Source organism: Pseudoliparis swirei, chromosome 6 (assembly GCF_029220125.1).
Source record: "Pseudoliparis swirei isolate HS2019 ecotype Mariana Trench chromosome 6, NWPU_hadal_v1, whole genome shotgun sequence".
In the NCBI taxonomy this organism is placed as follows: domain Eukaryota; kingdom Metazoa; phylum Chordata; class Actinopteri; order Perciformes; family Liparidae; genus Pseudoliparis; species Pseudoliparis swirei.
This window is the reverse complement of record NC_079393.1, coordinates 26,013,725-26,026,027: the sequence shown is the minus strand read 5'-3', so window position 1 is coordinate 26,026,027 and position 12,303 is coordinate 26,013,725. Positions and strand designations below refer to the sequence as shown.

Below are 12,303 nucleotides of genomic sequence, written 5' to 3'. Positions count from 1 at the left end.
TCCACTGTACATGTTGCTGCCGGCTGCTGCCCTTGAGCCCACGCTCACTAACGGCACCGCCTAAAAAAATATTATCCCATTTTTGGAAAGCAAAAAAAAAATTATTTTAGAGAGAAGCAGACTTTATTTACTGTTTTAAATCATTATGAAGCAAATACAGCACGTGTTTTCATTCAGCATACCTTCAGTAGTGCTTCTTATCCTGGACTGTTTGTTATTGTTTTATGTTTGTTTTTGTTTTATATTTATTATGGTCTGTCAAGGAACTACAGCTGCAAATTAGTTGTAGCTACAATCTGGTGCAGAGCATCAAATGGTGACATTTATGTTTCAACTGTATATGGTCCCTTTTAAATAAAGATAATAATAGCATTGAAGTGCTAACGCTAGTTTATGATGTGCTATGGTTAGCTTCACAGGTTTTTATGTAGAAATGGAATATTTTAGAAACAAATATCTACTACGACGCTACAATTGTCCCGTCTGCATTTGCGGGGCCGGGACGCAGCGATGGTTATATAGATTCATGGAAGTATCCTCTTGGATGTGTTACCGTAGGAATGGTACATACAGGACTGTCTCAGAAAATTAGAATATTGTGATAAAGTTCTTTATTTTCTGTAATGCAATTAAAAAAACAAAAATGTCATGCATTCTGGATTCATTACAAATCAACTGAAATATTGCAAGCCTTTTATTCTTTTAATATTGCTGATTATGGCTTACAGCTTAAGAAAACTCTAAAATCCTATCTCATAAAATTTTAATATTTCCTCAGACCAAGTTAAAAAAAAGATTTATAACAGCTGAGTGTTTGTCAAGGCTCAGGAAACCCTTGCAGGTGTTTCGAGTTAATTAGACAATTCAAGTGATTTGTTTAATACCCTACTAGTATACTTTTTCATGATATTCTAATATTTAGAGATAGGATATTTGAGTTTTCTTAAGCTGTAAGCCATAATCAGCAATATTAAAAGAATAAAAGGCTTGCAATATTTCAGTTGATTTGTAATGAATCCAGAATGCATGACATTTTTGTTTTTTGAATGGCATTACAGAAAATAAAGAACTCCATCACAATATTCTAATTTTCTGAGACAGTCCTGTAATGTGATCTGTGGTAATTTAGAAAGGATATTCTGTATATTTGTAATCTAATCTCCTGATCTGGCAATCAAAAACTTGCATCCGTCATTATTTTATAGATCCGGTACCTGTGATGCTGCTGGATAATGGAAATGGAGTCACGCTTTGAGATGAAACCATCAGAGTTAACAGTTTGGGCTGATGGTACACTGTTAAAGTAATAATGTTTATAAGTATTGGTGTTTTTAAGAAATATCTTGCATGTCTGCGGTGATGGGAGGACGCTCTTGAACGTCATTCTTACTAAATTACAGCGATCAGCGGCCAACAGACTCGGCCTGTTTTCTTGGAAATGTTTGCCATCCAATATGAGATACATGTATGGATGCATGTCAACTAGAACCTGATTATGTCACACATTTAAAATGCCCCACAGGTATGAGCCAATACCAACTTCAGAATAGTCGAATCAACTAAATGATTTTTTTAATCCAACAGATTTCTAGTCAGATATATAATGTAATTCACCAGCGCATCATCTTTTACAGCACTTTCCATCAGAGGTCAAAGGTGAGCCGCCTACCTCCGTGGGGGATGCTGCTGCCGTTCTTTACGCCGGTCCTCCCTCGGGTTGGGGGTCTTTGCCGGTTCCCGTGGGGGCGGTGGGGGTCTCCCCGCTCCACCGCCGCCCGCCCCGCCACCTGCGCCGCCAGGCTCCCGGGGATTTGTGGTGAGAGGCTTCCCTCCCTCTGGCAGAGGTTTGGGGGGTCTGCCCTGCGGTCCGCCGGGCGGAGGACTGGGGGCCTTCTTCATCGCGGGCTTCTCCCTGCGAGGAGGGGGCACGGCGGCGCCCGGCTTCGGCGGCACGCTTCGGGGACGGAAAAGGCACAGACAGTGTTGAGCAGCAGAGCACATGCAATGCTCTTTGCCAATGATGCATTCATAATAATCAATAAATACGAATGATGCAATGTAACTTGGGACATAATTTACTACCACTCAAAAGAATGAGTACTACTCGTGAGAATATGTATTCGAGGAGAAACAAGGATAGTAACAGATGGACCCATTCGTGTAAGTATTTACCCTTTAGCTAACGCAGGGGGAGGCTCTGGTTTGTTCTTTGCGTTCCTCGGTGCCGCTGGACTCGGTGAGGGGGACGTGGAGAACGATCGAGACCTATGAATCATCAGAAGTCAGGACCATGCAATTAGGAATGGTTTTATAATGCTGCATTAGGTTATTCAGAAACAACAGAGCAGAAGGAAAGAGTCGCGCTTTGATGCGTTTATCTTCAAGTGTGAGGGGAACTGAGAGAATACAGCTCGGGTATGAAAAAATGTTCATCGTTTTTTGCAGCGTAGGTAATAAATTCTTATTACCTACGATTGCTCAATGATCCAGGATGCTCACCAATTATGTATCTGTGCAGGAAATGTACATTAACAAGCTTTTCTAAAAAAATAACAAATGCGTGGTGTTGCCGATGTGTTGCTATGAGAGGGATAAAAATGATCTTTGGGTCGTAATCTTAACAGATACTGGAGCTGCTTTATTCTCAGACACAACGAGACTCAACATATTCATCTCTTTGTCTTGTGAGGATGACTACGGTGCTTTGATTTTATTCCAAACAACAACATGTATGGTTAGAGGCATTCATGTGACTGACACATATGGAGTTAACTCCAGATCCACAAACTGCAATCTTAGGTTGGTCACAAACATATTTACACTGTAACTTTTGCTTTGGAATAAAGAATCTATAACAGTTTCACACACACACACACACACACACACGTGTGTTTCCGGTGCGCCGCAGAATGGTCGCACTGACGAGAGCTCCGTCACAACTATCTAGCGTTTTGTTTGTTTTGTTACTGTTAGTTACGTTAATGTTGCAGTGTCGTTAATTCAATATGACCAGCAGACACTTATGGAGATCAGATTTGCACTCGGAGAGGACTACTACAAGAACTTTAATTCAACTTTCCGGAGTGCGAGTTCGGACTGCAGTGGGCTCTTTGTTGTTCCGCCGTTGGATATACCTACAAGACGGAGGAAGAAGAAACGAGGCCGACGTGCTGGAGTTCTCGTTCGGAATCGGAAAAGGTATTTCAAACCTGCGCTACCATCCATACTACTTGCCAACGTTCAGTCCATCGACAACAAGATGGATGATCTGAATGCACGTATTAAATTCCAACGGGACATCAGGAACTGCTGTGTATTGGCATTCGTCGAGACGTGGCTCGTCCCGGAGATATCCGACGCGGCAGTTACTCCGTTGGGATTCAGCATACACCGTCAGGACAGGACAGCTGATTCAGGCAAGCGCAGGGGCGGAGGGGTCTGTGTTATGGTTAATTTTTCTTGGGCTACGGACATAGCAGTACTAGCATCTCACTGCTCTCCAGTCCTCGAGCTGTTGACTGTAAAAATCAGACCCTTCTATCTACCGCAGGAGTTTACTGCAGTCGTTATGAGTGTAGTCTACATTCCCCCCCAAGTAGATAAGGCTACTGCTCTGGATGAACTGTATGGAATTATCAACGGTCTGGAGAATGTGCACCCAGAGGCAGCCTTTATTGTGGTTGGTGATTTCAACAGAGCCAACATGAAGAAAGTCCTGCCTAAATACTATCAGCACATTGACTTCTTCACACGTGGAGATCAGACCCTTGACCATTGTTATACGACATTCCGGGACAGTTACAAACCCCTCCCCCGCCCTGCTTTTGGTAAAGCTGATCACACCTCCATTCTTCTGCTCCCCGCAAATAGACAAAAGCTAAAACAGGTCAGACCGGCTGAGAGGACAGTCCATCAATGGAGTGACGAGAGTGTGGCGACTCCAGGACTGTTTTGACACCACTGACTGGCTGATGTTTCGGGAAGCAGCAGATGGGGACATTAATGAGTATACAGACACTCAGTGCGTTTACATGCAATCGAATTATTGGCTTAGTCGGACTGAAATCGAATTATCCGTTTCATGTAAACACCTTTGTCGGACTATGTGCGGTCCGACTTCGATCCGATTAACACCCCTGGATAGCTCGGTCCGATCCAGTTGATAATTCGACGATCGCGGCATGTAACGGTGAATTCGATTAGGAACTGGACTTTGCGTCTTTGCGCATGCTCGAGATCCCGCCGCCCTCCTCCCTCCCTCCCTCCCTCCCACGTCGTGACCCGGAAGTCGAAAGAGATGATAAGTTGTCACTGCCGGCAGCCTGGCCAGCAGCAGGGCTCCAGACTAACTTTTTTTACTAGGAGCACAGTGGCCCCTAACTTAAAATTTTAGGGGCGCAAGCAGAAAATTTAGGGGCGCACACAGGGTTTTTCCTGGGTCAAAATGGGTCTTCGGTGCTCCCCAAAGAAAATGTTTGCGCGCGCAGCGCGCACCGTCTATTCGTGCAGGTCGAGCTGTTGAGTGAGTGATCAGCAGCTGGCCGCTCTGTCCATTCACGCACCTCACTGTTGTGTATTGATCAGACATGAAGACACGCTTATCAACTCCAGTGTTTCCCTACCATTATAACAGGGTGAAATCTCCACCCGCCACTCTGTAATTTTCGTCTACCCCCGCCCCCCCCGTCATCAATTCTCGGCTCGCGTGACAGAGCGATGCGCGCACCGACATCGAAGTTCTGCCGTGATGCGCGCACACGGGTGAGCACACTCTCACCACCCCCCCCCCCACCCATTGATTGAATGCATTCATAGAAAGCAGTTTCTTTTAGGAAACGGAATCAAAAATAAATATTACTATGCAGCACGTTCTCTTTTCAATACCATCTAGGAGTTGGTGATGTTATGATCAGAGTTGCACCGGTCAGTGTTCTGGTGCCGATCACCGATCACTGAAATCAGTATCTGCCGATCACCGATAATACCGATCACCGAGTCGATTGAAGCATTCTATTTATTGTGTAGCATTATTGCCTAGGACTATGAGGAAATACATATATAAAGCAACTCAAACATTAAAGAAATTACAGATTTCTTTAAACATTTAGGACTTTACTTTGAAAATGTCCTAATTGATACATTAAAATAGTTTGATTGCTATTGTAGGGGATTTCAGATATGTATGGAACACATCTGCATTATTCATTTCCTGGAACTCTTGGGGAAATCTATATACAGGACTTTTCTTAACATACAAAAGTCTGACTAATTTTATAAACTCTTCCTTGGTCCAGTAAAATGTTTTAATGTTAGCATAATTTAAGCTAAATCTCAGAAATGATCTATAAAGATACATCAGTTCATTGTTTACTTTTATATGTTCGTGTATGATTTGTCGACATCTTATTTTGATAAACGGATGTTGTTTCACGTGGTTCTTTCCGCTAACTTTGCAAAACCGGATGTTGTCACTTAGATCCTTCCGCTTACTTTATCAAAATCCTCGCGCTCCCGATCGAATGAGTTTACCGTGAGCGACAGTGTATAGGGGCAGACATGTGAGAGTCGGCTGAGTTGACCCAGAGATTCAACTCGGGGGACGGGGACGCCGCTCGGTGGTGAGGATCCCCTCGTGGACCTCTCACTCTGCGGCCCTCGCCCTCGTTGCGTCTCCGTTGCGGTGCGCCTCTTTTCACACATTAGCCCCCCCGCTCTCACACACAGGCCAGCCTTCTGCTTCGGTTTTCGTCTCCTTTCTTCTTCTTCTGGAGTTAATGTCGGTTAGCAAACCAGTCATTCAGGCATTACCGCTAACTATAGTGGGCTGAAGTGTAGAACAAGTTTGTCAGCAACAAAAATATTTCATAACAAAAAAAAGAAATCTGCTAATTTACTGGTCGCGCATGCGCGAGTTGATGAAAAATTTACTCGCACTGTGTCTAATTTTAGGCGCAAAATGCGACCATTTGGTCGCAGTCTGGAGCCCTGCAGCAGAAACAAACAAACAACCAGTCCCGCTGCTAACCATGTTGGTGCCCTAAGCATAACTCCTCATGATGCCCCCTGAGATAGGGTCTGTGTGCGCGGATGTGTCGGCGCGCATCACGGCAGAGCGATGCGACCCGAGAAGTGTTAACGGGGGGGGTGCTGAGCGATTAAATATATCTCTTGTTCTGCCTGTTTCGTGATATACATGCCTAAAAGGCGCCTAATATTTCTAGACTGAAATAATATCAGCATTATAATTATTATAACTATGAGGATTTCTTTAGTTGCCTATTTTGTGGAGCCCCCTCAGGACTTGGTGCCCTACGCGCAGCGCGTAGTGCGCTATGGGAGCGGCGGCGCTGCAAACAACGCTATGGAGAACACAAGAGCCACCACACATCTCTGGACCGAAGAGCAGACAGAATTTATGCTTAATGTATTGAAGGAGTTGAACATACTAAAGTTCATGGTTCTTTCTCGAAATGTTGATGTTGTTGTTGGTAGTGGTGAATAGGTCAAGCGGAAATGGCTGTATCACCACGAGTTGTAATGAAAACAGCGCCACCTATCGTATCGGATATGACATGCTTTCGGCCAATGATTCGAATTACTCACTGCCATGTATATTGGGATAATAGCAGATCCCCCAAAAGATAGCATAGTCCGACTAAAGCAAGATTCGAATTATACCATCATGTAAACGCACTGAGTGTTTCCAGTTACATCCAGTATTGCATTGAGGACATCGTCCCGAAGAAGACTGTCCGGTCTTTCCCTAATCAGAAGCCCTGGGATCCTGATCAGTACAGGAAGTCCAGATACGACCTTTTGAGGGCCATCAAAGAGGACATACAGGAGCAAGGTGGAGTCCAGCTACCATGGCTCTGACCCCAGGCGCATGTGGAGTGGATTAAGAGCCATTACAGACTACAAAGGGAGGGGCTGCAGTGAGACCCAGTCCTCTGTCCTTCTTCCAGACGAGCTGAATGCTTTTTTCGCTCGTTTTGAGAGGGACAGTGACCCCCCTGCAGTGGAGCTACCTGAGGGCCCAACCAGTGGTGTGCCTACTATAACTGTAGCCGAGGTGAGGCGCTGCTTCAATAAGATCAACCCTCGCAAGGCACCTGGTCCGGATGGCATATCAGGTAGGGCCCTCAGGGGTTGCGCTGACCAGCTAGTGGGGGTCTTCAGCGACATCTTCAACCTCTCCCTCAGCCCGTCTGTACTCCCCACATGCTTCAAACGGACCACCATCGTCCCTGTGCCCAAGATCACCAAGGTCACCTGCTTGAATGACTACCGCCTGGTAGCTCTGACCTCTGTGATCATGAAGTGCTTTGAGCGGCTAGTCAAATCATTCATCTGCTCCTTGCTGCCTCCCACCCTGGACCCTATGCAGTTTGCATACCGGTCCAACCGGTCTACAGACGATGCCATAGCCCTGACCACGCACACCGCCCTCACCCACCTGGACAAAGGGAATACATATGTGAGGATGCTGTTCATTGACTACAGTTCAGCATTCAATACCATCATCCCCTCCAGACTCGTCTCGAAGCTCGTAGACCTGGGACTCAGCACCTCCCTATGCAAATGGGTCTTCGACTTCCTGACGGGGAGGCCACAGGTGGTGAGAATCGGTGACCGCACCTCATCTACAGTCATCACCAACACAGGCACCCCCCAGGGCTGTGTGCTCAGCCCCCTCCTGTTCTCCTTGTTCACACATGACTGTGTAGCCACGCACAGCTCCAACCTCATTGTCAAGTTTGCTGATGACACAACCATTGTGGGCCTCATCACTGGCAATGATGAGTCAGCCTACAGAGAGGAGGTTGCTACCCTGACTACATGGTGTCAGGATAATAGCCTCTCTCTCAACATCAGCAAGACAAAGGAGATGATTGTGGACTTTAGGAGACGGCAGGTGGAGGAGCACGCACCCCTGCATATCAACGGTTCTGCAGTGGAAATGGTCAGCGGCTTCAGGTTCCTCGGGGTCAACATCAGCAACGACCTCACCTGGTCTGCTCACACAGACAAGGTGGTCAAAGCGGCCGAAGCGCCTCTTCTTCCTGAGGAGACTGAAGAAGTTTGGCATGGATTCAGTCATCCTCACCAATTTCTACAGATGCACAATAGAAAGCATCCTGACTGGGTGCATCACAGTGTGGTCTGGGAGCTGCACAGCCAAGGACCGCAAGGCCCTACGCCGTGTGGTCAGGACTGCGGAGTTCATCATCGGTAGGGAGCTCCCAGCCCTGCAGGACACATACCACACACGATGCCTCAGGAAGACTGGCAGGATCCTAAAGGACTGCCATCATCAGCCTTCAGCCTGTTCACCCCGCTGCCTTCTGGAAGGCGGTACCGTAGTATCCGGTCTCGCACACGGAGACTGGAGAACAGTTTCTTCCCGAGAGCCATCAGGCTGCTCAATGGACACTGACACACGATCGACACTTTTGCACTCGTCACTTTACATACACTGTCACTTTCAGCCTTGTACTTACACTTTTTATTGCACTACCTGCTTTCACTACCTGCTACTCCCATTTGTCTGTAGTTTAGTTTATTATGTGTATTATATGTTATATGTATATATGTTAGTATTATGTTCAGAGTACTTGTACAGAGTGTATGTCATGTTATGTTATATTATGTTATGCTATGGTAGTTGTTGTGTGGTGCCTTGTCCTAAGAATTTCAGTGCCCAGTCTGACCCTGTGTCATTCTGTGCATCTGACAATAAAAGACTTGACACACACACACACACACACACACACACGCGCACACACACACACACACACACGCACACACCTCGAGCGGCTGCCGCTGAACGAGCTGTGCTGGGAGGAGTGGCTGGAGTAGGAGCTGAACGAGGAGGAGCGGCTGCGGGAGCGAGAAGACCCAGAACCCGTGTAGGATGAAGAGCGCGACGAAGACCTGCGACAGACAGACAAGTCGTGAAACATGAAAACTCATTTTCCGAACATGATCACACGGGATGTCCCGACTTGATGGAGGCGTTCCTACCTGGAGGAGTTGGACATAGACACGGATGAGCCCGAGGGCCGGTGGCGGCGGCGCCCCCGCGGCGGGGAACCCAGCCCGCTGGGGCGTCTCCTGGGGGACTTGGACCGGCGCCATGGGTCCTTCCACTCGTCTGGTCGCCTCATGAGTGGACCGTCCTCCTTCTTGGAGGGAGGCTCCATCGGCCGGCTAAGGAGAACGAAAAGATGAGTCATGGCTGGTTAGACACAAGTGGAAGTTTAGATACTGGGATACAACACCTTCTGATAACTTAAAGTTAAGGTCTGACTCAGGTTTCTCTTAGTCCAGCCTCTAACTCTTAAAGTTAAGGTCTGGTTCAGGTTTCTCTTAGTCCAGCCTTTAACTCTTAAAGTTAAGGACTGGTTCAGGTTTCTCTTAGTCCAGCCTCTAACTCTTAAAGTTAAGGACTGGTTCAGGTTTCTCTTAGTCCAGCCTCTAACTCTTAAAGTTAAGGTCTGACTCAGGTTTCTCTTAGTCCAGCCTCTAACTCTTAAAGTTAAGGACTGGTTCAGGTTTCTCTTAGTCCAGCCTCTAACTCTTAAAGTTAAGGTCTGGTTCAGGTTTCTCTTAGTCCAGCCTTTAACTCTTAAAGTTAAGGACTGGTTCAGGTTTCTCTTAGGCCAGCCTCTAACTCTTAAAGTTAAGGACTGGTTCAGGTTTCTCTTAGTCCAGCCTCTAACTCTTAAAGTTAAGGACTGGTTCAGGTTTCTCTTAGTCCAGCCTCTAACTCTTAAAGTTAAGGTCTGACTCAGGTTTCTCTTAGTCCAGCCTCTAACTCTTAAAGTTAAGGACTGGTTCAGGTTTCTCTTAGTCCAGCCTCTAACTCTTAAAGTTAAGGTCTGACTCAGGTTTCTCTTAGTCCAGCCTCTAACTCTTAAAGTTAAGGTCTGGTTCAGGTTTCTCTTAGACCAGCCTCGAGACATGCTGCTGGGCTGAGCCTGCTAGGGTACTTTCTAGGATACAGAGCTCCCTCCAGATCTCCATCATGTTTACCATGGACCGTGGAACCCACTGCTACTTTGATTATTCGTGGCAAACATGTTTCCGTTATCGTTTCTGCTATTAGAAGTGCTACTATTGTTAATACCACTATCATGTACAATTCACGTCACTTGGATTGACTATGTTGTCATTTTAATATGTCGTTTATTATGTACACATGACGGCTAATTCCTTTGTTTAAGTGTTCGAGTTTGGAGAGTTTTTTGTAACTTATTCAATGTGAGGAGCTCTTTATGTTATGTATATTTCATCATAAATCTGTTCTCATTGACTTTCTACCTACCCGTTTAGAGAGATAATTCCTCTAAATAAGCAATACAAATCAATACATTTTCTTCTTTATGTGTTAAGAGGAGTGAGGCAGCTTAAAAACACTTGCGTGAGAGTTTGCCGTTTGGCAGACACAACAACAGTTCAGCTTTCCTCTTGCCTGTAATAGGATTTTGCATTTGTTGGTCGTACTTCATAAAATTCAAAACGTGCACATTTGGAAACCAGATCTGAAAATAATAATAATCTTGATGATAATGATTACAACCCCTCCTCTGAGCTGATTTGCAATGAAAGACTGAATAATTCCCCACTGCGACATAAAAAAAAAAAGAAAATCGACATATGGGATTTCCCCAGGAGAGAGGCCGATGTTTATCTTTGCGAACCTTACCTTCAAAGGGTGTATCTGAATATTGTTCGGAGGAAATTAACAAAGCGAGTGGATATTCCCAGAAAGAAACAGCCAATGTGTTAGACAGTTTGGAAAACAACCGTAAGGGTTTTAAATATGGGATTCAGAGCATTAAATGAGCAGCCATTTGCATCTGCTGTGTCATGGTATAGTGCAGTGGACTCTCCCTATGTGTGTGTTGCGGCCCATAAAGCGCTTATTGGTGATGACTCCATGTTGAGAGCTGTGTGGAGGCAACAGATATGCTCTAATGTCTATATTTAATGTACAATATCCAAACACAATCCTCTCTGAAAAGCATATATAGCTAAATTGAATAACAGCATACTTTTGATCACACACACACACACACACAACACACACACACAGAAAAAGTGGATTATCTCGACATTGGGATATCAACAGTGTATATTGTGGCTTAGTGTGCTCTGATTCATTAATTTGTCATAATTTGTTTTTTATTGAAAACTCAACTCCTGGCATTATGCCGATGTGAAGAGCGGTTGATATTAGGGCTGCAACTAATGATTATTTTGATAATCGATTAATGTGTTGATTATTTTTTAGATTAATCGGATAAAAAAACTAAAAACTGTAATTTTCAACTCTCAAAACAGGGTTTGTATGGTCATGGAAAACCTGGAGAAGTCATGACATTCTGAAGTGGTTATTTCCAGGCCTGGAAAAATCATTGAAATCCCAAAGGTTTTGGAAAAGTAAAGCAAATTAGTTATATTCATATGTTCATGTACGCAGTATATACTGTATGCTTTGGAATTCTCATTGTTAGTTTAAATAATACATCTTCTCAAAATGTTTGGTCATGGAAATTTGGTTTAACGTCCTGGAAAGGGCCTGGAAATCCATCAACATGTGTATGAACCCTGTCAACAACAGAACTGACTCGCGGGAGTTTACTCGCCCGACTATTTATGGTTTAATCGCGTCGTTGAGGGGGCGTGGCTTATCTCTGTTGCTTTGCTCAGTAGAAAAATGTTTTCCGCCACGGAATAATTAACCACTTTTTCTACGTTATACTTCTAGTGGACATCCCACACGTCGGAACATCTAACGCCCTGGTGTCTGGGTTCATATTAGGGCTGCAACTAACGATTATTTTGATAATCGATTAATCTGTTGATTACCTTCGCATTGAAAATGCCGGAAGGTTATGTTTTGATCGCCGTGTATTTATTTATTTATTTATTTGTATGCGTGTTATTCGCAAAACTCAAAAAGTATTGAACCGAATCGCATGAAATTTGGTGGGATGATTGTTTATTATCCGGGGACCAGTTGATTAGATTTTGGGATCGATCGGGTCAAAGGTCAAGGTCAAAGGTCATGAACAGGTCAAAATGTTCTTGAATCGCATGAAATTTGGTGGGATGATTGGTTATTATCCGGGGACCATTTGATTAGATTTTGGGATCAATCGGGTCAAATGTCAAGGTCAAGGTCATGGAAAGGTCAAACTCTTTTTTTACCATAGCACGATACATTTTTGTCCAATTGGCATGCAACTAATGCCAAAATGTTCATAATTCAATGCCCAATCTTGTGATATGCGAAGG

At 44.8% G+C, this 12,303-nt stretch overlaps 1 protein-coding gene across 1 annotated transcript in view; it reads right to left on the bottom strand.

Moving 5' to 3' along the window:
- zc3h18 (zinc finger CCCH-type containing 18) overlaps window positions 1–12,303 on the bottom strand; it is a 44,451-nt gene that overhangs the window by 12,901 nt on the left and 19,247 nt on the right. Inside the window, exons 10-13 of the mRNA XM_056416089.1 lie at window positions 9,025–9,210; window positions 8,809–8,934; window positions 2,173–2,265; window positions 1,670–1,954 (exon numbers count right to left, since the gene is read on the bottom strand). Of these exons, the coding sequence (XP_056272064.1) occupies window positions 1,670–1,954; window positions 2,173–2,265; window positions 8,809–8,934; window positions 9,025–9,210 (690 nt within the window). The remainder of the gene's footprint in view (window positions 1–1,669; window positions 1,955–2,172; window positions 2,266–8,808; window positions 8,935–9,024; window positions 9,211–12,303) is intronic.